Source organism: Ursus americanus, chromosome 2, assembly GCF_024610735.1.
Source record: "Ursus americanus isolate L20-20 chromosome 2, mUrsAme1.1.p, whole genome shotgun sequence".
Lineage (NCBI taxonomy): Eukaryota > Metazoa > Chordata > Mammalia > Carnivora > Ursidae > Ursus > Ursus americanus.
In genome coordinates, this window is record NC_142128.1 from 42255463 (window position 1) to 42277020 (window position 21558).

At 57.7% G+C, this 21558-nt stretch overlaps 1 protein-coding gene across 2 annotated transcripts; it reads left to right on the plus strand.

Moving 5' to 3' along the window:
- The first annotated feature begins 242 nt into the window (after nt 1-242).
- SEMA4A (semaphorin 4A) lies at nt 243-20427 on the plus strand. 2 transcript variants are annotated; one of them, XM_087855069.1, is made up of 15 exons: nt 243-457; nt 4400-4561; nt 6078-6238; nt 7167-7229; nt 7485-7583; nt 7806-7911; nt 8676-8792; nt 9077-9201; nt 9346-9518; nt 10503-10653; nt 16419-16599; nt 18062-18180; nt 18265-18422; nt 18705-18805; nt 19156-20427. In XM_087855069.1, the coding sequence occupies exons 1-15, from the start codon at nt 349-351 to the stop codon at nt 19746-19748; spliced, it is 2418 nt and encodes an 805-aa protein (XP_087711195.1). In that variant the 5' UTR covers nt 243-348; the 3' UTR covers nt 19749-20427. The 2 variants fall into 2 exon arrangements, with proteins under 2 accessions (XP_087711195.1, XP_045640082.2); XM_045784126.2 differs by lacking the exon at nt 243-457 and having other exon boundaries at nt 4372-4561.
- The last annotated feature ends 1131 nt before the right edge of the window (nt 20428-21558 follow it).

Sequence of the window (21558 nt, forward strand, 5' to 3'; positions counted from 1 at the left end):
CCCCCTTACATAGATACAGTTCCCAGGAAGAAGGAAACCCAGAGAAACTGACCATAGAGAGAATTTGGTCCCATATGACCCACGAGCCCAGCTGGGGGACATCTGTGAGGTGATGCGTGCCTGACAGGGGGAGAGGGAGCTGAGCAAGGACCCCCCCCAGGGGCCAGTGTTCCCCTCCTGCCTCCCCCCCACATCTGGAGCCCCGCCTCCCCCGCACATGTGGATCCATGAGCCGCAGAAGGTGGGGCGCAGGGGGACACGGGTAGGAGGAGGAGGAATATGGGGAGATTCTAGTCCCTCCCACTTAGAGATGCGGTCGCCATGGTGACTGAGGACCAGTGAGGCGGGATGGGGTTGAGGATGGGGGGCGGGGGTGTGGCAGGGACGGAGGCACTGAGAGACAGGAACTGCCTGGCATTCCAGGGGGAGGGAAGCGCGGTCCATCCCCAAGCTCCAGGTAAGGGAGCTGGAAAGCCGAAGGGAGGGGGCGGGCCATTGTCTGGCGCTGGCTCTGCCCTGAGGAGGGGGCAGACCAAGGGGTCAGGCCATTGTGTGCGGTACTCAGCTCAGCCTTCCAGCACGTCGGGTTGGAGGAGGAAGCGTAGGAGGCCCTGGGTAAAGGGTGAGGGGGGAATCGGGCTGGGCGGGTGGCAAGAAGGCTAAGAGACAGTGTGGGTGAGAAGCGGTGTGGGGATGCTGGGGGAGTAGAAGCTAGGGACACCCCTAGCGCCTTACGCACAGCCGGCACCTAAGTATAAGTTGATTTGACTTGCTCGTGATCATAAAAAGAGGGCAACAAGGGGCAGGGCAGGTGGGACTGAGGAAGGGGAGCCAGGAAGCTGATGTTCCCCAAGACTGTGCTCTTCTGGGGCTGCCCCCGAGGCTGGAAGGGAGGGGGGTAGGGGGCGCTGGACCTGCTAGGTCATTGGCAAAGCCTTTCTCCCCACTCCTGGAGCCGCTCTCAGTGAGGTATCCATGTGCCCTGGAACACCGAAGATACAAAGTGCCCCAGAGTTCTCTGGGTGAGCACAGGGTGGAGGGGGGGAGCATGGGATAGGGGTGCAGGGGGGTGAGCACGGGGTAGGGGTGCAGGGGTGGGGGTGAGCATGGGGTAGGGTGGAGAATGACATCTCCATCTCCCCTCCCACCTCTAACCCCCTGCAGCTAGATCTCTACCCTGGGCCAGAAAGCTTGGCAGGAAGGGCTACGGTTTGATATGATCTAGGGGCCGTGGGGGAGGAGTCCCCAGAGGAGGTGGACCCTGGGGTGGGGAACAGGGTTGGACTCAGCATTGTTGCTTTGGGGGGTCCCCACTCTGGGGAAAGAGGAGCTAGGGGACCCCCATTGGGGCTATGAAATGTCACGGCTCCTCAGGCCTTGTCCCTGAACGCTTGACCCCTTCTCACCACCCCCCCCACCTGAACTGTGGCCCCACTCCAACACTCGCCAAGACTTCCCCTGCTGAGCCTTGGTGTCTTCATCTGGACAGGGAGGAGGGAGGTGGGGCCCTGGGAGCCCTTGCTCGGTGCTGTGGGCAGGACTGGCCACGTCATCGGCCCGCCTGGAGCAAAAGGAAGCGCGGGGTGGTCCGGCGTTCACAGAAGGTCAGAGGCCTTCGGGATGGGCAGCAGGAGAGCATCAGATCCGTGTGGGTCCTTCCGAATGTGGGCGCCTGTGACTGCCCAAGTCGCGTGTCCCTGAAACCAGCTGGCGGTCGGGTCCCCAGCTACAGCAGGCAACGGCTGCGGGACACGGAGTCTGAGTCTGGGGCCTGCCACGCAAGAGGGCCAGTGGCGGGGCAGGGGGCCCTTCCCCCCCAAGTCGGGCTCTTCCCAGGACCTTGACAGCCCTGCTGGATGTGGGGCTCGTGCCTCTACCCTTGGCCGCAGAGGTTTCTGTTCCCTCTTGGGTCAGGAGTCCCCTGAGACACACGCTCTCAGCCCAGAAGAGCCAGAGCTTGCTGCCCCCACCTCGGAGCTGTCTTCCCTGTGCCAGTGGCTCAGAGCTAAGGAAGGGCCACAGGAGTAATCACCCCCCAGACACCGGGTGGCCAAGGGATTTGTTTTTGAGTGAGGCACATCTGAGTCTCACTTGGCTTCTTCCTTCGTAGCCTCCCTGAGCTTCACTCTCCTCACCTGTGAAATGGGATTACTGTGGGGCTTGCTGCTGAAATTCTCCAGGACCAAAGCTTAGTAATGCAAACTGTTTATGTGGCTGGAGGGGCTCAGAAGTTGACCTGGGCCAGAAGGAAAATGCCCGGGTCTCTGGGGAAGGAGGAACTAGGACCGGCATGTTGAATCTAACACTTCCAGGAGGAAGAAACTTCCAGGGTGTCGGGCTGGGAGCGTGGGGCTGGAGCTGCCTCCCCCACTTCCCCCCCATCAGAACTCCTCCCTGTGACCTAGATAAGCCAATCTGTTCAAGCAGAGAGGCCCAGGGCCAGGGCAGGTCCCAATCTGGGCTGGGAGTTCGGGAGGCACAGAAGGTGGGGTCCAGGTGGGAGTTTCCCGGGATTCTGAGCTTCTGAAAGACTTTATCCAGTGGCTTGGCCCCCCCCCCCCCCCCCGGCTTCTCCCAAGGACCTGGCCACCAGCCTCCGTGAAATTCTGGGAGAGCTGACGCAGTGGTCAGGAGCCGTCTGGCTGAGACCAACCCCCAGGGGAATGGAGGGAAAATGGGAGCAGAGGGACAAGGAAAGAGGGTGAGGGGCCCTGACAGGGAATTCTAGGGAGGGACCTGGGCTGCACGGTAGCCAGAGGGATGGCAGGACAGGAAGGACTCCCTGCCTGAGGAACGGGCGTCTGAGGAGTTGGGTCGCCGTTTGGAGTCAGGTTAGCCCTGGGATGGCTGTGCTCTTAAACCAGCAGCCAGCCAGTCTTGGGCTGAGTGGGCCGGAAACTACCCACTTTATAGGTTGTGAGCCCTCGATGTAGATGCCTCATTAACCCTGCATTATGAGGCTCCCCCCTGGGGCCTCTGGGGGTAGGCGAGCAGCCACCACTGGCGCGTTGGGTGCCTCAGCGGCGTGTCCCAGAGGTGTGAGCTCAGATGGGACACGTTCCGGGCCTCCGCCTGGCCTGCTGCTGCCCGGGGACTGACGGAGACCAGGCTGCGGGAGGGATTTGGTCAGCACAGCCACGGGCGAGAGCCTAAGGCAGCTGCTGCAGTCTTCCAGGACGGCGGCCCAGCTGGAAGTGGAGGCTTGGAGGTTAGACCACTGCAGGCACTGCCGAGTCCATAGCAGTGAAGAGACCTCGTCTTGTGGGTGAGCCAAAAGAGGAACAGAGAAGACGGTGTCTTGAGCAAGAGAAGTCACTCCTGGGCTGGTTAGACGGGATGTGGCATGACGGAGGGCAGAGGGGTGGCTGACATGACCCAGAAACTTTCTGGCCTTTTCAACTTTCTGGATGGACGGAGAGAGAGAGGAGGGGAGACCAAGGCGAGTCTCCTTTCATTGCCCGCCCCACCCCACCCCCACTTCCGCCCAGGCCAGGGATCTGTCAGGACTCGAGAGGTGGAAATTCTGGTTTTCCAGAGCTCCCAGTGCTGGCTCTGGCACTATGGGTACCTGGAGGGCCGCGCTCCCGGCCCAGCCGGGCTGAGCCCTCCGTCCCCTGCCTCTGGGGCTTGGGAACCCCCTCTACGCAAGAGTCCGGCCCCCCGGGGGTCTACACTGTGGCTCAAGGGTATGTGGGATGAGGCGGGTGGCTGGGGGTTGACGGTCCTGGCGACAGGGATGCTGCGACCCAGGGAGACAGAGCCCAGGGAGCGGGGCAACTGCAGAGGCTCTGGGCAGTGCTGGGAGCCTGCCTGGCCCCTTATCGCCTCCTTGCAAGGAGAGGCCCAGGTAGGCCTGGGCATCAAAGACATGCACCCAGCTGGGGCGAGGGGAGAGGTCAGAGCAGGCCGACTCAGGCCCGCCTGGGTCATCCGAGTGCAGGGGTGAGGGTGGGGCACCAGGGTATCCATGGATCTGAAAGTGCTGGCAGAGATGGGTCCGATTAACCTGCGTGTTAAGGGCAGGAATCTGCTCCCCAGAAAGTCCCCTTCCCGGGGCCAGGCTGTAGTTTGGGTTCTGGGCTGTGGGGAAGGAAAGGAAAGGAGTAGACAGCAAGAAGGACTCCCCAGAGAAAAGGCAGAGCGGGGCCAGTGGTGGCCAGAGATCAGAAGGACAGGCCTGATGGTAGGTCTCCGACCCAGAGGGGAGCGCGAGGCAGCTGGCTGGCGCCTGGGGGTGATGGAAGTGAGACTCTGAGGGCACTCTGCAGAGGAAACTGTCCCCTCCCCGGCACCCCAACCCCCACCCCCACTTCTGCTGCCTGGGGCTCTCCCATTGGTCCCTGGGGGGGATGTGGTGAGGACGGCTCACCCAGAGAGTGCCTGGTGCCTGTTTCCCCAGAGCCATCTGGTGACAGCCTCCCGCCGAGCATGGCCCTCCTCGCCCCGGGCCAGGACCCCTGGAGCCTCCTGGGCCTTCTCCTCTCCCAGCTGTTTCTGGCTCTGCCGCTGACTGCAAGGGGTGGTGGGCAGGAGCCCCTGCCCAGGATCACGTACCGTGCAGGTGAGTGTCTGGGGCCCGGTGCTGGCCACCGCTGAGCGGGAGGGGCGGAGGAAGGAGAGACCGAGGCAGAGGGGGAGAAGAGGGACATGAGGAGATCGCAGTCTCGGGTGTCGGGGCGCCAGAGACTGAGGAAGGAGTGAAGAAACTGTGTGGTGAAAGACTGAGGGAAGGGAGAGGCGGGGGGTTGTCGGAGGCGGTGATTTTCCTTTCCTTCCTTACTCGGCGTGGGCATCAAGCTGGGCACTTCAGACCCCTAACTGCTTTTATGCCCCCACGCACCTCCAAAGCCACGGCCGGTGCTAGAAGGTCATCTGTGGACCTGGAGGCCCAGGACATGGCAGGCACAGGACAACCACACGGAACATGCTGGACCACACCGTGTCCAGTACCGTGGACAACAGGAGTCAGAGAATCGGGGCCGCCCCCTGGGGTATAGTCCCTGGGACGCTGTCGGCTGGTTTCTTGCTGAGGCTGTGGGGGCCGCTGGCCCTCCCATGTCCGGGAAGAAGGCTCAGGGGAGGACTTGGGCCCTGCAGGGGTGTGGGCACAGGGTCTCCTGATCATCTGTGTTGGGTGCTGGAATTACCAACAAAGACAAGACTCAACCCTGCTCAGGGCCTCACAGGCCTGAGGGGGGAGACAGAGGAGCAGCCAGCAGTGCTAAGGGTGGTCAGTTTAGTGAGCGAGGGGCTCACACAGCTCTGGGGGAGGCCACCCCTTGCAGCACCTGCCAGCTTCTCCTTTCGGTCCTGAGATTGTTAGAGCTTCCAAAGGTAACGCTTAGCTGGGCGGTCCCCTAACTAGGGCTGAGGTGCAAATGTGCCCACGAAAGGACGGAGCAGCTTGTCCCCAGCGGGACAGGAGCGCACCCACAGCCCCTCCCGGAACCACCTCACCTCCCCCGCCCAGGTGACATCCAGGCATGCCCACGGGGTCCTTTGAAGACATCTGTGTCCCCTCTGCTCAGCCTATGGCAGTGGTTCTAGTGGTCAAAGTTTCCTGCTAGAGGAGGGGAAGGGGGGTGGGTGAGTGTGACCGTACAACCCACAGCTGCCTGGACGCGCGGACCTGTCTGTGGCTCCCAGTATCTTCCTGTCTGTCTGTCTGCTTTCTGCTCCCCCTGCTCCTCCCTGGGGGAGGACCAGCACATCCTCCCCCTGCCCCCATAGCCCCCCAGGCCTGGAAGAGTGTCCATGTGCCTCTATTTCCTGTCCCTTTGTCTGCCTCTTGGGTGCAGGCCACCTTCCCCCAATCCCAGGCTGTCATTATGCTGTCTCTGGCTGCCTCTTTCCTCCACTGCGGGCTCAACACAAAGCTCCTATCCCGCCAGCGGGGGGTGGGGGTGGGGGTGGGGGTGGCTGAAGGGGAGCTGCTGATGGACAGTGGGTCCCGCGGCCAAGGCTGGGGGAGCACACTCTGCCAACCCCTCCCCTCCCCCATCTTGACCTCCCAAATCAGCTGCCCGCCCACCCATGCCTCATCGGTCAGGTCAGCCCTTCTCATCACTTCCCAACAGGTGACGGGCGCAGGGCTCTCAGCCTCTTCCACCAGAAGGGCCTCCAGGATTTTGACACTCTGCTCTTGAGTGGTGACGGAGGCACTCTCTACGTGGGGGCTCGAGAGGCCATTCTGGCCTTGGATATCCAGGACCCAGGGGTGCCAAAGCTGAAGAACATGGTGAGGAGGTGGGGACGGAGGGTGCGCACCTGGGGGGGGGTGGTGCCTGCTGGGGGGGGTTGCTGCCGCTGCTCCGAGCTGGCCTGCCCTCGCATGACTCGCTGCCCAAGCGCTGTCAGCTCTAAGAGGCGGGAATCAGCAGCTCCTGCTACGTTGTATCTAGTCCGTAGAGCAGATAAGAAATACCATAGTGGCCTCACTACTTGCTGGTATCACACATCCCGGTGGAATAATATTAATTTGCTAAAATGGCTGATACGGAAATCACTGACACAGGACAGAAACATGAACTCAAATTATATCAATAATATGATAGCCACCCACTGGTGGAAATCACTGAAGCTTCTGTATTAAATGGTAGTCATCCTACTGGTGGGAATAATGTGAGGAAGAAAGGGGGAGGAAGGAAAGGAGGGGGGTAGTAATTACTGAGCATCTCCCTTGTCGTCGTGTCTCTCAGTGTGTGGTCTGCGGGCCACCCGCGCGTATGGGATGCTGGCTGAAAATGCAGATTCTCTGAGGTGTGAGCCAGGAACTGCCATTTTAAACAATTTCCCCAGGAAACATGTGGTTTTGTCACCCGCTGGTCTATGTAGCATGCACTGCATTAAGGTGCTTTAAAAATGCTCCTGGTTGTGCCCTCCGGAAGCTTGTGCAATTGGCCAGGACCTCTCAACCAGTAAGCGGCTGGGTCTGGATTCGAACTCAGGTCTGGCTCCGGAGGGCGCATTCTCCCATAGAGCTGCGGCTCCTGCACGCCCGGACCCTCAGAGTCGCAGCCATGGTCGCAGACTGACGTTACCGTGGCTCAGCAGCATGTCACTGAGCACCGTGCCTGCTGGCGGCTTCCCACCAGGCCCAAGGAGAGGACAGTGGTCAGAGTAGAGCAGAAGACCTCACATCCTCTCCCTCCCGACCCCCACTGCAGATACCGTGGCCGGCCAGCGACCGAAAAAAGACCGAATGTGCCTTTAAGAAGAAGAGCAATGAGGTAAGTGGAGGTGGGGGTTTAGGGGCTCTGGGTGCGGAACCCGCACCCTCAGGCCGGCACTGGATGACGTCAGGTTGGGCAGGCAGCGGAGGAGGCTTCTTTCCATGGTCACTGCCTGCATCACGTTCTGTGAGGACGTCCAGAGGCCGCCGCAGCAATTCTGGGCCCTCCCCCCCACCCCGGGAAGGGGGGCAGCCCGTGAGGCTCGGGTGTGTGGGGCAAGTGGCCGGACACCTGGATTCTCTGTCTTCCCAGACACAGTGCTTCAACTTTATCCGTGTCCTGGTCTCTTTCAACGCCACCCACCTGTACGGCTGCGGCACCTTCGCCTTCAGCCCTGCTTGTACCTTCATTGTGAGTTCCGGGGCACCCAGTGCGCACACCCAAGGCACCCCTTCTCACACCTACTCCCAGCCCAACCTCTGTAGCTCTGGAAAACCCTGATCTTCCGGATGCGGGACCCTTGTGAGCTTCCTGGCCCCAGTTCCCCTCCACGCCCCTCTCCCTCCCTCACGCCCCTCATTTCCCAGACATGAGACTCTGGCGTTCTGGCCCCCAGCCTCTCCCCCCCTTTAGGAACTCCGAGATTCCTACCTGTTGCCCATCTCCGAGGACAAGGTTGTGGAGGGAAAAGGCCAAAGCCCTTTTGACCCTGCCCATAAGCACACGGCTGTCTTGGCAGGTGAGTATCGGGTTCCCAGCATCCGCTTTTCTGGGTCGTTCTGTGAAATATGGAAGCTGACAGTTCCTGAAAGGCAGGGGACAGAGGGAGGGGAAGCCAGGAGCCTCTGAGCACCAGACCAGAGGGAGACTCGGCACCCAACCACCGGCTCCTGCTCAAGTTGCCACAAAGGATGTGAGGGAGGTCGGTAGAGAGAGGTTCACATAGGCAAGAGGGCCTGGGAAGGGTCTTGGGCAGAGAGGAGGCCCGAGGTTTGGCCATTTGTTCTGTGGAGGTTACAGAGAAATCACCGTCTGTGCCGTCCCAGACACAAATCATGACAGACCCCCCCCTCCCCAGCTTCCTGGGCGAGGTGGCCTTTGGTTTTTGAGTGGGGCCTTGAACGATAGGTAGATGTGCAGGGAAGATGTTCCAGGAAGAGAAGGGTGGGACTGAGGTGTGGAAGCAGAACCCACAGCCACCTTTAGGGAAGAGAGAGGGATTCTGTTAGGCAGGTGGTTCAGCTGGGTGTGGGAGGGAGCAGCCAGAGAAAGGCTGGAAGAGGCCAGCACGCAGAAGGGCAGGAGGGGTGGCTCTTCCCTGCCCCAGGGTTCCTCAACCGTGGCGCTCAGTGGGGGCTGCCGGCTGGGCTAGGGGCGCCACAGGAAGGTGGAGGGCAGAGGAAGGGGGCTGGAGACCGACGTGGGTGCTGACCCGAGTCAGAGGCAGGTCTGAGGAGGACAGAGGCACCCCCCAACGAGGAGGCCTCCCGCCCTCTCTCCTAGATGGGATGCTCTATTCTGGCACCATGAACAACTTCCTGGGCAGCGAGCCCATCCTGATCCGCACGCTGGGACCCCAGCCCGTCCTCAAGACCGACAATTTCCTCCGCTGGCTGCAGCGTAAGGACCCGAGCCCCCAGCACAGGTCTGGCCCTGCCCCTAGCACGGAGACCCGGCCCGAGAGCCGGGGTTCCCGCACTCCGCCGTCCTCCGTGCAGAGCCCGTTCTGTGCCAGGCGGCCCTGTTCGGGGCGGGGGGTGCAGTTCCCGCCCCCGTGAAGCGACAGGACCAGGCGCCCCCAGGGCCACCCCCCGCTAGCCGCGGGGCATCCCGTCTGCCGGCCAGCGGTTGCAGAACCAGCCCCAGGGTGTCCCAACCCTAAGCCTATGTGTCCCGCCCCGCAGCGGACGCCTCCTTCGTGGCAGCCATCCCTTCGACCCAGTTCGTCTACTTCTTCTTCGAGGAGACAGCTAGCGAGTTCGAGTTCTTCGAGAAGCTCCACACTTCGCGGGTGGCCAGAGTGTGCAAGGTCCGCGGCCAGGGCCGGGGGGCGGGGCTGGCCATGGGGGAGCCAATGGGGAGGTGGCAGAGGCGCGGCCGAGCGCCCAGGGCCCAATGGGAGCGGGGCGGGAGCGGCGGGAGGAGCGTCCCTGACTCCGCCCCTGGGTCCCAGAACGACGTGGGCGGGGACAAGCTGCTGCAGAAGAAGTGGACCACCTTCCTGAAGGCCCAGCTGCTGTGCACGCAGCCCGGGCAGCTGCCCTTCAACGTCATCCGCCACGCCGTCCTGCTGCCCTCAGCTGCCTCCGCTGAGCCCCGCGTCTACGCGACCTTCAGCTCTCAGTGGTGAGCAGCGCGGCGGGGACGCGGGGGCTGCACACGGGTCATGGGTCCCAGAGCGTTCAGTCCAGGCACTTCCCCTAGGAATTCATGTGACCGTCACCACGTCCCAGGAATCTGACTTATGACCTTCGTGTAGATGGGAAAAATAAAGCTTACTCCTTTATATCCGCCGATAGAAGGCAGCTTATGGAAGGCAAACATTGAGATCAGATTAAGTCAAACAGATAAGGAAATGGGAGTAAAAGGAGAGTAAGAGGCAGGAATAGGGTCAGCACATCACAAATGTTTGTCATTTATTCAGTGTTGGGTTGCTGGTTGCAATTTAGCTCTGAGCTTCCCAATGGCCAGAGCAAAGAGGGGAACACCATCAGTGTCACTAAGATAAAAATAGTCATGGCGTGGAGGCTGAGAAAAGTTCATTGATTGGCTGTAATCTGGCCCCACAGTGTTCAGGTGTCTGCTGACAATGTGTCAGGTACCAAAGATCTGCTGTAAGCAGGGGCTGGTATCAGTGGCATCTATAATGGAGAACATGGTGTGTGCCACAATCAGGTTAAAGAGAACAAGAGAAACCTGTCTCCACAGACCAGGGCTGAAGGAATAAAAGTAGCCTCATAGGCTCTGGTTGGTTGTCTGAGGGTCAGGAATCCAGGGGGCCCAAAGGAGCAGGGCATCATCTGGAGCCTGTCGGAGCTGGTTACACTGCCCCTCCTATGGCTACAGTCCTGCCTGGTCAAGACAGGCAGGAGCTGCCCCAAGGCCCGAGCCCCAATTAATTGTCCTTAAGGATAATCCTAAGACGGGCCAGAGTCAGGGGCTCTCCTAGCCCTTATCACCACAGCTGGGGGAAAAGTACGTAGCAGTAGGCCAACCCAGCCCTCCACACTCCTGCCCTCCCGGGCCTTTTCACAAGGGGGGGCTAGGGCTGGAGGGGAAATTTCATGGTAGAGCAGAGGAGATGACCATGTCCCCTCTGGCTGTCCCCAGGCAGATCGGTGGGACCAGGAGCTCTGCTGTCTGTGCCTTCTCCCTCAAGGACATCAAGCGTGTCTTTGAGGGGAAGTACAAGGAGTTGAACAAAGAGACTTCACGTTGGACTACTTATGGGGTCCCTGAGATCAGTCCCCGGCCAGGCAGCGTGAGTACCACCCCCAACACTGAGCAACACTCCGCCCCCACTGATACACACATACCCCACATATCAGAGTACCTGTCACGGCACAATAAATGTCCAGTAAATGTTAGTGCTCCCTGCCCTAGCCAGTCCTGTCTGCTCAGATACACATGTGCTCCGGTGGCCCACATTCCACGCGTGTCCAGCCCATCCTGCACACAGAGAAGCCCCCCTCCGCTAAGTGCATGTCAAGTACCTGGGTGTATCACTGGGGAAACAAGGGCATGGGCTGGGCGAGGACTGCCTGGGCAGCTTCTTCTGCATTTCTTACTTAACTTTTGTATTTCCATCAGAGTTGCGTATGACCACCATTTACAGAATCCCACAGATCTGCGCAGTTAGTAACCAAAACCAGCCCGAGGCCCTGTCCTACACTTTACCCTCTCTACAGGGACAAGCACCTTCAACTCTTTTAGCTGATGCTTTTTGTATTTATCTCCAAATCTCTAACACCCTTTTATTACTACTTTTATTGCTACTCTGGATGTTTCCGTTTCGGGCAGGAGCTATTGAATTCCCATTCTGAATGGTGAGGATTCACCTGTGCCCCCCACCCCCACCCAATTATATATGTGCTGGAGCTGGCCTGTAGCAACCAGCAGGAACTGTTTTGGGGCATCTCTTTCCAGATTCGTGTGTGCTGACATGATGCTGCTGGCCTGAGACCAGCCATGGTGGGAGTACGTGCCACGGCTGTCAGCGAACATGACACGTCAGGGCTCCCCGACCCCCACCCCAGAACTGCTTTACCAGCACACCCACCCCTCATCTCCCAACATGGTTTTATAATGATTTTGGTTAGAACAGTATTTATATTAGGACTCTTATGCACAGCTGAGTCAGGGAGCAGGCCCAGATTACTTTTCCTTTTTGCATAGTTTAAAAATTTCCCTGGGGTTAGTAATTATCTCTTTTTCTGTCTTTTATTCCCCTTCTTTTTCTTTCTTAATTTTCTTTTTCCCTTTTTTTTTTTTTTTGGCTTGCTTTGTTTTCTAAGCTCTTATCATTAATTCAACCCCAGACTCTTCCTCAGCGATCTGCATCTGTTCTGAAGACAGATCCGTTAGGCATTCTAACGGTTTCATCTTCCTGGAGATGTTTGCTGTCTGCTGCAGTCTGGACCGGTGGCCCCTCGGCCCCGGGCGCTGCTGCCATCCTGGAATTTCCCTTCTCGTCATTCTGGGTATTTCCTTTGTATCTCTCCATGACGTTCTCGTGTTTCTTACATCCCATGGCTTCCTCTTTTTTCTTTTCTTTCTTTTTTTTTTTTTTTTACTATTTTTTAAAGATTTTTATTTTTAAGTAATCTCTACACCCAGTGTGGCTCAAACTCACAACCCTGAGATTAAGAGTCACACGCTCTCGCGACTGAGCCCTCCAGGCGCCCCTTTTCCTTACCAACTTATTTTAGCAGAGCCTCCGTAGATTCCTGGAAAGAGATACATGGCAGGTACATTTCTTGAGACAATGTCTGAAAATGTCTTTATTCTACTTTCACATTTGATAGTTTGATATGTGCATGTGATTCTAGACTAGAAACAATCTTCCTGCAAAACTTTGAAGGCTTGCCCTGTTGTCTTCCGGGGAATGGAAGTTCAGAGTTCTTCCGATTCTTAAGTCTCTGAAAGTCCCCGTTCTCACTGAAATCTCGTAGTGCCTTTTCTTTGTCCCTAGCTGTTCTGAAATTTCACGGTATTGCTCTTCGATGGGACTCTGTTCATTTACTGTGCTGGATGTCCAACCTGCCCCTTCAGCCTGGAAGTTGAGTTCCTTCAGTCTGCAGTTTCTTTGAACAATCTCCTCCTATTATCTTTTCATTTAACAAATATTTTTCGAGGCTGCCTGCCATTCTTCCAAGCTCTGGGGGACAGAGCAGTGAATGAAGTCGACAGAAGTCCCTTCCCTCATGGAGCAGACTCTCACATTAGGATGTTTTCTCACTTCTTACTGGGCCTCCTGGACCCGTCCGCTCCCTCTTTCAATCCCGGCCAGTTTCCCCAGCCTTCAGTTTCGTCCTACTTTCTGGGAGAGTATCTCGATTTTATCTTTGAATCCTTCTATCAGATTTTTAATTCTTGCTAAAATATTTAATTTCCTAGTTTTTTAGCTTTTTTAAAAAGATTTTATTTATTTATTTGACAGAGAGAGACAGAGACAGAGACAGAGAGAGCGTGCTCACAAGCAGGGGGAGCAGCAGAGGGAGAAGGAGAAGGAGCTCTCTGCTGGGCAGGGACCCTGATGCGGGGCTCGATCCCAGGACACCGGCCTAAAGGCAGATGTCTAACTGCCTGAGCCACCCAGACGCCCCTTTTTGAGCGTTGAATATCTCTTTTATAAAAATGTTCTACTATAGTTTGTTGTTATTTTAACAGGTGACGTTTTCTGACCAGGCTTGTGCCACTCACTTTCCATTTCCATTGGTCACACGGTTGTATAAAGCAGCAAAACAGGGGGCCCCCTGAGGGGCTCAGTCGGTTGAGCGTCTGACTCTTGGTTTCAGCTCAGGTCGTGATCTCAGGGTCTTGAGATCAAGCCCCGCGTTGGGCTCCACAGTCAGTGGGGACTTTGCTTGAGATTCTCTCCCTCCCTCTCCCTTTGCCCCCCCCCCTGCTGTCTCTCTCTCTCTCTCTCTCTCTCACATAAATAAATAAATAAATATTTCATAAAAGCAGCAAAACTGAAGGGGGGATGATTGCTGTATATGCTCTAAATTGCTTTGAAAGGTCTCATTTGAGATAATTTACATATGAATCTTGATCTTCTTAAATATTTGGAAACATCAAATAAAAATGGAAAGAAAAAATATTCTGTTATAGAGAACGTCACACATGTATACAAAATAGAGTAGTGTAAGGCACCTCCGTATACCCACCAGCCAGCTTGACGCGTAGCCAAGCAAACTGTCTCCGCCATACTCCGCCCACGCCCCCCCCCCCCCCCCGGTGATTTGGAGCAGATTCCGGACATGGTATCTTCTCTGCATCAGTGTAGTAAGGCTGCCGTAACAAACGGCCACAAGCCTCCTGGCTTCAGACAACACACACGTGTCCTTCTGCAGGCTGGAGGCCAGGAGGTGGATGCCAGAGCACCAGCAGGGTGGAGGGTCTCGGGGAGGATGCGTCCCTCCTTCTCCCCCGGTTTCTGTTGGCAGCTGGCACTCCTTGGTGTTCTTGGCTTGTCGACACCCCAACCACTCCAGTCTTGTCATCCCTTTGCCTCCTCCTCTGTATGTGTCCTTCACTTCTCATGAGGACGCTGGATTTGGAGTGCATTGTAATTCAGAATGAGCTCATCTCAAGATTTTTAATTATATCTACAAAGACCCTTTTTGCAAACAAAATCACATTCACAGGTTTCAGATAGATGTATGGGGGGCACCAATCAACCCACTATATCATCCATAAATATTTTCGTATCTCCAAAAGATAAGGGCTTGAAAAAAATAGCCATAGGACCACTTCACACCATAAAAATGAATAATTCTTTAATATGCATTTAGTATTCAAATTTCTAATGGTCTCGAAGATGTCATAAGAGTTGTTTAAAATACAGTTTATTTGGTTTTTTAAAAATATTTTATTTATTTATTTCAGAGAGAGAGAGAGTGAGAGAGAGCATGATTGGGGAAGAGAGAGAGAAGCAGGCTCCCCACTGAGCGGGAAGCCCAATGTGGGGCTTGATCCCAGGACCCTGGGATCGTGACCTGAGCTCAAGGCAGATGCTTAACGGATTGAGCCGTCCAAATGCCCCAAAATCCAGTTTACTTGAATCAAAATCTAAGTAAGATGTATAAGTTTGGGTTAGCTTTTCTTTCTTTCTTTCTTTTTTTAAGTTTATTTATTTAAGTAATCTCTTCACCCAACATGTGGCTTGAACTCATGGCCCCGAGATCAAGAGTGGCACACTCGACAGAGTGAGACGGCCAGGCGCCCCTTAGATTTGTCGTTCTCTTAAGTCTCTTTTAATCTGTATGTTCCCTTGTTGTCTTCTTCTTCTTTTTTTTTTTTTTTAATATTTTCTTTATGTATATGCCAGAGCGAGCGAGCGAGCACAAGCAGGGGGCAGAGGGAGAGGGAGAAGCAGACTCCCCACTGAGCAGGGAGCACGATGCAGGGATTTGATCCCAGGACCCTGGGATCATGACCTGAGCTGAAGGCAGACACTTAACCAACTGAGCCACCCAGGCGCCCCTCATTTAGCTTTTTGTTTGTTTTTTTCCATTGGTTTGTTTTGGTCTCTTTTGTGTTCATGGTTTAACTGACTCTGGTGGCCCCGGGCTCTCTGCTCACATTTAAGAGTGGGGATGTGCGGCTGTCTGGAAGCTGCATCCCAGGATGTGGCTACTCGGCGTGGGCTCCCTGTTGCCCCACGGAAGGTGGCCTGGCTGTGCGGTTTTCTCGGGGCTCCTCGGTGTCAGTATCATCGGGTCTTACCGGTCAGTTTTTGGAGCCCTCTTCCAGCCTCGTGCTTGGAGGGAGACGGCCCGGCTGTTGGCACTGGGGGGCCGGAGGGGGGAGGGGAACGCGTCCCCACATGCACTGCGCCTTCACCCCCTGCTTTCCGCGCTGTGCCCGCTGCTTCCGGTCTCCGGAGAACGAGCCTCCCGTCCTGGGCCAGGCCCTGCAGGGCCCCCCCCCACCCTGTGCAGAGGTGCGGGAGCCCAGCCTGCCCCAGCACAGACTTCCAGACCTCTCCTGACGCAGCCCTGCCCTTCCCACTTCCAGAGGTGGCCAGGCCGCTCTTCATGTTTTTAGGAATTCTGCCATGTGAATCAGATAGTTTTGGCTACCCCGGGGCTGGCTTAAGAAGATTCTTTTCTTTTCTTTTTCCTGCTAAATCTTTTACCAGGTTTGTTCATTTGCTTTCCAGCCCTCCCCTGTGGCTGCCTTTGCTCCCCGCCCCCTGCCATGCCCCCCTCTCTGGGGGGAGGAAGTGAGGGCAGGTGCACGTGCTCATTCTGGCATCAGAATGAAATACAGATGTTATTACCTCACGTGGCCGATGAGGAAATGGGAGCTCACGTGGCGGGGGGGGCGAGTAACTTGTTTGAGGACACAGTGGCGGAGTGGGGCTGGCCCTGAGATAGCGCCCTGCGGTGTGGAGGACAAGGATCCTGACCGAGATCAGGACACAGCACGCTGGTGTCGGCAGGGCCTTCAGAGAACAACCAGCCCACCCCCTGTCCACTGCCCCCCCCCCCGTTTTATGGTGAGAAAAAGGAGGCCCAGAATGGAGAAGGGGCTCCGCCAGACTCTTGCAGCTGGTTCATGTGACACCACCCCTTTTTGTGACATCCGTCATTCAGTCACTGACTCAGCAAACATTTATTGGGCACCAACTGTGTGCCGGGGCTTGTGCTGAGCAAGCCTGGGTCTACTGACGTGCGTGCATCGCCCCCATCCTACTGCCCGCGGCTGCCAGGCACCCCTGGCGCAGGCACCAAGGACGGGAGAGCGACAAGAGCGAACATTTCCTGAGTTCTTACTGATGTCATGCACTGTTCTGATTATTCTCCTCGTCCTTGCCCTTCTCCTCCGCACGGCAAGCTGCTGGTACGTGGGCCTGTGTGCAGAGCCTGGAATCCCAGGCAGCCCCAGAGCTTCAAGCGCCTCCTGAGATGAGCGGTGCCTTGAGGGGGGCCCGGCGGGCCGGACCAGTGTGTGTGGGGACAGCCCGTGCTGAGCTTGCGGGAGACGGCGCTGACCCGACGCGTCTCCTTCCCCCTTCAGTGCTCCGTGGGCCCCTCCTCTGATAAAGCCTTGACCTTCATGAAGGACCATTTCCTGATGGATGAGCAGGTGGTGGGGACACCCCTGCTGGTGAAGTCTGGCGTGGAGTACACGAGGCTTGCGGTGGAGATAGCCCAGGGCGTTGATGGGCACGGCCACCTGGTCCTGTACCTGGGCACCGGTGAGTAAAGGGCTCCAGATGTCCCACCGTGACGAAGCGAGGACGGCCGCTCAGGGTGCGGAGGGAAACCTCGGGCTTCGTTCACTCACGCTTTCATTCCACAGATGCTTCCTGAGCACCTACTATGTGCCTGGTGCCCTGCTAGGCTCTAAGAATACAGTGGGGTTACCCAACAGCCAGTCTCCATCCTTTCTGAGCTTTGAGTCTGGAGGGGGAGATGGGCACAGGAACACAGGGGACTTTGGTGGCCTTAGCAGGAGCTGTTTGTCTCCCAGAGAAGCCACGTTAGAGCCACGTTAGAGCTGTGAAGAATGGGCAGGTGGTGGGCGGCTGGGAGCAGCCAGGGTGGGGGCACTCCTTCAGGAAGTTGGCTGTGGAGGGGAAGCGGGGAGGGGATGACTTGAGGAAGAGGTGGGGTCCCCCCAGCATGCTTTTTTTTTTTTTTTTTTTTTTTTTAAGATGGGAAGGTCCTCAGGCTCCAGGAGAGAGGCGGACGGTGAAGAAATGGGCAGGCCAGGAGCTGGCAGGGGAAGTTGCAGAGGTAGCGGGAAACCAGAGTCCAGGACATAGGTGGGGGGCAGCCCCCACGCTGGGATGGGGGTGAAGGAATAGAAGACCGTACGGCTGGGTGGGTGTCCGGCAGGAAGCAGAGGCAGCTGTTTTGGGCAGGCTTTCGTGTTCGTGCAGGAGACGGACACAGGGTTTCGGGCTGGGAATGACGGGGTGGAAAGAGGAGAGGTGTGAGGAGAAAGGGGTAGATTTAAAAGTCATGGTGGAAAGGAGAGAGGGTCAGCGAGGGAGTGTGGAAGATGGCCAGACATGGGTACTGAGGGCCTGATGGGGGTGAATGACCTTGAGCTTCCGAGAAAGCCACAGGTGCGCCGATCCTTCCAGGACATGTTTCCAGCCACTGTGTCTGCTGCGCACGTGGTGCGTTGCAGCAGAGAGCAACCGTCAAATCTCGGTGCCTGTGGGTGCACGGAGACAGTGAGCGTAGGGCCTGCGGGTGCACGGAGACAGTGAGCGTAGCACAGGAGCCGAGGACTTAGTGTGAGGAGATTAGAAGTTGATTCTGAGGGAGGGCGGACCCCGAATGCCGGCTGGAGAGGTGGCAGTTTCGAACAGGGTGGTGAGTGCGGACCTCACTGCCGCGCCTTGGATAGGGGACACTTGGAGGTGAGGGTGGATGCTGATGGCGTTTCTACAGAAGCACTCTGCTGTCCCCTGCCCCAAGTCCGTGGAGGAGTGGGCTGGGTTCTTGCAAAGGAAAGACAGAGGAGCAATGGGGTTCCAAGCCACTTATCACACAATTCCTGTCAGCTCCACGGTGTAGAGGGAACGGCCTGCCCAACCTGAGTCTGCGTGTGGTTCTTTCTGAAGGAGTGAGTCTGGAGTCAGAGGCCGAGCGCGTGCGAGGGGTCCGTGCAGGAGGTGACAGTCTCTGCTCTCTGTCTCTCCATAGCCACGGGGGCCCTCCACAAGGCTGTGGTCAGTGGGGACAGCAGTGCTCATCTGGTGGAGGAGATCCAGCTGTTCCCCGACCCTGAACCTGTCCGCAACCTGCTGCTGGCCCCTGAGCAGGTGACAAGGGGCCCTCTGATGAGGCGGGGCTTGGTGCTGGGTCCTTACTGGGTGTGGAGAGGTCACTCTCCCTCTCTTTTCCAGGGCGCAGTGTTTGCGGGCTTCTCAGGGGGCATCTGGAGGGTTCCCCGAGCCAACTGTAGTGTCTATGAGAGCTGTGTGGACTGTGTCCTTGCCCAGGACCCCCACTGTGCCTGGGACCCTGAGTCTGGAACCTGCCGCCTCCTGCCCACCCCCATCCCGTGAGTGCCCGTCCTGGCCTGCAGTGGAGGCGGGCCCACCGGGACCTTCTTACCCAACATGTGGGGCTCTTCCTCTCTCCAGGGGCGACCAGCACTGTCCCTCCCAGAATCTCCCTCCTGTGGCAGAGGCTCCCCTGGGATTGGGTTACAGAGAGCAGTCTGGAAGCTGCCCCAGCCCGCCTGTGTTTACCTGCCTCTTCTCTGCCCTGCCCCCCATCGCCCCCAACTCTTCCCACTTCGGTCTGTTTCAAGGTTTGAGGTTTGCTTTCCCTGTCTTCTCAGGAAGTCCTGGAGACAGGACACAGAGCGAGGGAATCCAGGGTGGGCATGCGCCACTGGCCCCGTGGGCAGGAGCCACCAGCCTCAGAGCCGCCCCCAAATCAGTGAGTGTGGAACCAGGGGGTGGGGGGAAGGCTCACGTGGGTGTTCCCCCAGCGCCTGCCCGGGTTGAGAGCTGGACACCCAGACCTGGGACGGATTTGAGTCCTGGCTTTGGGAGGGAGGATAGGAATTCCAAGCTGGGATTCAGGATTGAGGCTGAAGTCTGTTTTGGTGTCAGAGTTGGAGTCCGATGGACCAAGGTTGGTCTGGGGTCCAGACTGGAGAGACGAGGGGTCAGAGTTGAGTTTGGGAGCAGAACTGGAAGCTGGAGGGGGGTCAGGGTCCAAATGTCAGGAGACTTCCTGCCCTCCTGCCCCCCTCCCTGAACCATTTCCCCTTCCTTCCTCTCCAGTTAAAGAAGTCCTGGCTGTCCCCAACTCCATCCTGGAGCTCCCCTGCCCCCACCTCTCGGCCCTGGCCTCTTACCGCTGGAGTCACGGCACAGCCAAGATCCCAGAAGCCTCTTCGGCGGTCTACAACGGCTCTCTGGTGCTGCTGCTTCAGGGGGGGGTGGGGGGCCTGTACCAGTGCTGGGCCACGGAGAAGGGCTTCTCATACCCTGTGGTCTCCTACTGGGTGCACAGCCAGGATCAGCCCCTGGCCCTGGACCCCGAGCTGGCGGGCATTCCCCGGGAGCATGTGGAGGCCCCACTGACCAGGGTTGGTGGCGGGGCCGCTCTGGCTGGCCAGCGGTCCTACTGGCCCCACTTCCTCACAGTCACTGTGCTCCTGGCCTTAGTGCTTTCAGGAGCCCTCCTCCTCCTCCTTGCCTCCCCACTGGGGGCTCTCCGAGCCCGGGGCAAGGTGCAGGGCTGCGGGACCCTGCCCCCGGGGGAGAAGGCCCCCCTGAGCCGGGACCAGCACCTCCAGCCTCCCAAGGAACACAGGACCTCCGCCAGTGATGTGGACGCTGACAGCAGCCGCCTGGGCACTGAGATGGCTTGAACTCTGGGCCCAGGCTGGGGCTATGTAGGATAGGGCGGGGCGCCCGGCCATGCTGGCTGGGGGGACTGGGGCAGTGCAGCCCTGAGGACAGGGGAGGAGCACAAAACACCACCTTCCTGCCATGCCACCACGGCCCTCAGCGGGGCTGGACACAGCGGCCTGACCCCCTGGGGGCCTCCCCTCTGCTGCATCCATGGGCTCTCCAACGGGCTGTCCCGGACCTTGACCGGATAAGAAGACCTAGAGCGGATCCTTCAGCTCTGGCCATTCCAAGATCCTCCAGAAACTACTGTTCCAGGAGCCCCTAAAACACACGACTGTTCCAGGCCCCTGTGGTTACAAACCAGACAGCACACCGCGGCCTGGAGACCCCTGGGGGCAGCAGCACCACGGACACCAAGGCTCTGCTCTCCCGGGGCCCTGCTGGGAGCTGCCTCCTCCTGCTCCCCTTGTCAGCTGTGTACCGCTGACGCCCCGGAAGTCTTTCTGGAGGTCTGGCCACCTTCCTTCTTGCTTCAGCTCCCTGCTGTGGCTGGAAGGACAGGGGCAATCTGAGCCTTGTTCCCTCCTCTACTCTGGCTGACCTCTTGATCTCTCTCCTCTCCCCTTTCCTTTATTTTGGGATTCAGAAAACCGCTTGTCACAGACAATTTATTTTTTATTAAAAAGACGAAGCTCACGAATGGTGCTGTTTCCGTCGGAGTAGAATACTGCAGGGGGGGCCACGGAGTGGAAGGGAGCGGCAGCCGGAGGGCCCCAGCGAGGAGCAGCGCCGGGTTTGCGGGGCGGTGGCAGTCCACCTCTTCTGCCCTGTCAGCTGCCCACTCAGAACCAGCCCCGCAGCCCTTTCCTCGTCCCTCCGTCGCGACCCGCCATGCTGCTCCTAATCCCATAGCTGCTGTCTCCGCTGTCTCTGCCGTCCCCGCTCCCCTTCCCCACGGCCGCAGGTGGTGTCCACTCTTGGCGGACTGAATTTATGGAGAGACCGTACGGCCACCCCCATCCTGGCCACACCCTTCCCCAATATGACAAACAGCGCTCTGTGCACACCCGTGTGTGGGGGTTCCCCGGAAGACCCCAGCATTCTCCTCACTCCACCATTCCCTCACCTCCTGTCTCCCCTCTCTACTGGCCCCGTGCTGGGTGTTCTCTTCAGGACCCAAACAAAGGCTAGCACTGTACCCTGCCCCCCACTGGCTCTCTTTCCCACTTCCATCAAAACCCAGAAAGGGTCCTTTCTGGCTGCCTGCCAATGGCTCCCCCAGGGAGGCCCTCCCCCTCTCGGATGCCCTATGTTCTGGCTTTCTCCCCCACCTCTCTACAAAAATGACCTTTTGAAGCTCCCCATAAGCCCCAACTGGCCTTGACCTCTATGCCACCTTTACACTTGGCCACCATGTTCCCATAACTCTCTTTCTCTATGGCTTTTTAAAAAATGTTTTTATTTTTAATGTGGCACAAAGCAAATCACATACAATTTACCCTCAACCATTTTTAAGCGCACGGTTCAGTAGTGTTAACTATATTCACATTGTCTCTAGAGCTCTTTCATCTTGCAATGTCTCTAGACATTGTCTCTAGACAATGTAATGTCTCTAGAGCTCTTTCATCTTGCAACTCTGGGTCTATGTCCACCAAACAGCATCTCCCCATCTCCATGTCCCTGCAGCCCCTGGCAACCACCATTCCACTTTCTGTGAATTTGGAATTCAGGTCCTTGATGTAAGTGGAATCACACACCATTTGGCCTTCCGCCACTGGCTTTTTTCTCTCCCCAGAACATCTCAAGGTCCATCCATGTTGGAGCTCG

What these genes read in the sequence shown, in the direction of transcription:
- SEMA4A (XM_087855069.1), top strand. Translation starts at nt 349, where the DNA reads ATGGGGTTGAGGATGGGGGGCGGGGGTGTGGCAGGGACGGAGGCACTG. An exon ending in GGTCCATCCCCAAGCTCCAG is followed by an intron (nt 458 to 4,399) that starts GTAAGGGAGCTG and finishes CTGTTTCCCCAG; the next exon opens with AGCCATCTGGTGACAGCCTC. An exon ending in TGCTGCTGGCCCCTGAGCAG is followed by an intron (nt 18,181 to 18,264) that starts GTGACAAGGGGC and finishes TCTCTTTTCCAG; the next exon opens with GGCGCAGTGTTTGCGGGCTT.